This window comes from Apis dorsata, unplaced genomic scaffold (assembly GCF_000469605.1).
Source record: "Apis dorsata unplaced genomic scaffold, Apis dorsata 1.3 scaffold_269, whole genome shotgun sequence".
Lineage (NCBI taxonomy): Eukaryota > Metazoa > Arthropoda > Insecta > Hymenoptera > Apidae > Apis > Apis dorsata.
This window is the reverse complement of record NW_006263547.1, coordinates 672,239-673,550: the sequence shown is the minus strand read 5'-3', so window position 1 is coordinate 673,550 and position 1,312 is coordinate 672,239. Positions and strand designations below refer to the sequence as shown.

The 1,312-nt window shown below is 16.2% G+C and overlaps 1 protein-coding gene across 1 annotated transcript in view; it reads left to right on the top strand.

Moving 5' to 3' along the window:
• LOC102681460 (ATP-binding cassette sub-family B member 6, mitochondrial) overlaps nt 1-1,312 on the top strand; it is a 5,104-nt gene that overhangs the window by 708 nt on the left and 3,084 nt on the right. The window contains exons 2-3 of the mRNA XM_006616641.2: nt 599-935; nt 1,023-1,222. Coding sequence (XP_006616704.1) covers nt 627-935; nt 1,023-1,222 — 509 coding nt within the window. The 5' untranslated portion in view covers nt 599-626. The remainder of the gene's footprint in view (nt 1-598; nt 936-1,022; nt 1,223-1,312) is intronic.

The following is a 1,312-nucleotide window of genomic DNA, read 5'->3' as shown; positions in this document are numbered from 1 at the left end:
ATATTTATTTAAAAATAATAAATAATTCCAATAAAAGTATAAATTTTCAAAATTAAATATTAATTTATAAATGTGCTTTATATATCCAAATGTTTTTTTATAAAATTTCAATTTTATATTTCATTGTAATGAATATTTATATTTTATATAATGAAACTTAGATGTTTTTAATGCAATAATGCAATAATACTTATATAATCATGTAAATTATAAATCATATCATATTATAATAAAATATTTTTATACTTTTTTAAATGTTTTTTTAAATATCTAGATATTTATATGTATAGATAATAATCAATAATATAATAAAATGATTTGTTATTTTATATAAATATATTATTATAATATATAATATATATATATTATATATTTTATATAATTAAAAATATATAAATATATTTATAGCTTATTATATATTATAGTATATATATTATAGTTTTTCATGTTTTAATTGACAAATGTCTTAGAATTACTTTTTATTTTATTAAATATTTAATCACATTGACATAAAAAAAATAATATAACCAATAATATGATCAATAAAAAAATATATAAAAAATTTTACTTTTAAAAAATTATTTTTATAATTTTTTAGAGTATATTAAAATTTTGGACAATTAAAGATGAATACAACAATGTCTTATTGTCCTCCAAATATTACTTTTACTGATATTTGGATAGACCATGGAATGTCCAAATGTTTTATGGATACTATCAGTATCACTATTATTTCATCATATTTATTAATTTTTGGAACAATTCAACTTTGGATATATCAAAAATATGGAACAGAAACTGCTACAACTTTATTGCCTAAAAATAAATTATATATTGTGCAAAAATTCTTTCTTTATTTTGTTCCAATACTGAGTATAATAAGAATAATTTTACAAGGAACAATTTTAAATGACACTAAAATATATGGTTATATGGTAAGAGATTTTCTTTAATTTTTATAGATAATAATGTTTTGAAATATTTTTAATTTTAAAATATAAATTATTTCAATATTTTTTTAGATACTTACAACAGTATTAACATTAATTGTATACCCATATTCAATATATATATTAAAAATTGAAAGACATAAATTATTACCAAGTGTGCCACCAAGAGGACATGGTTTTGTATTATTGGGCTTTTGGACTTTGGCATTTGTTTCAGAAAATCTTGTGTTTGTTAATATTGGAAAACTTGAATGGTGGTTTCATTTAAATACGTAAGTTTCATAATAATGTATTTTCTTTATATATATAATATAATTATATATGTATTTTTTAATTAATTAATATTTTTATATTAATGGAGC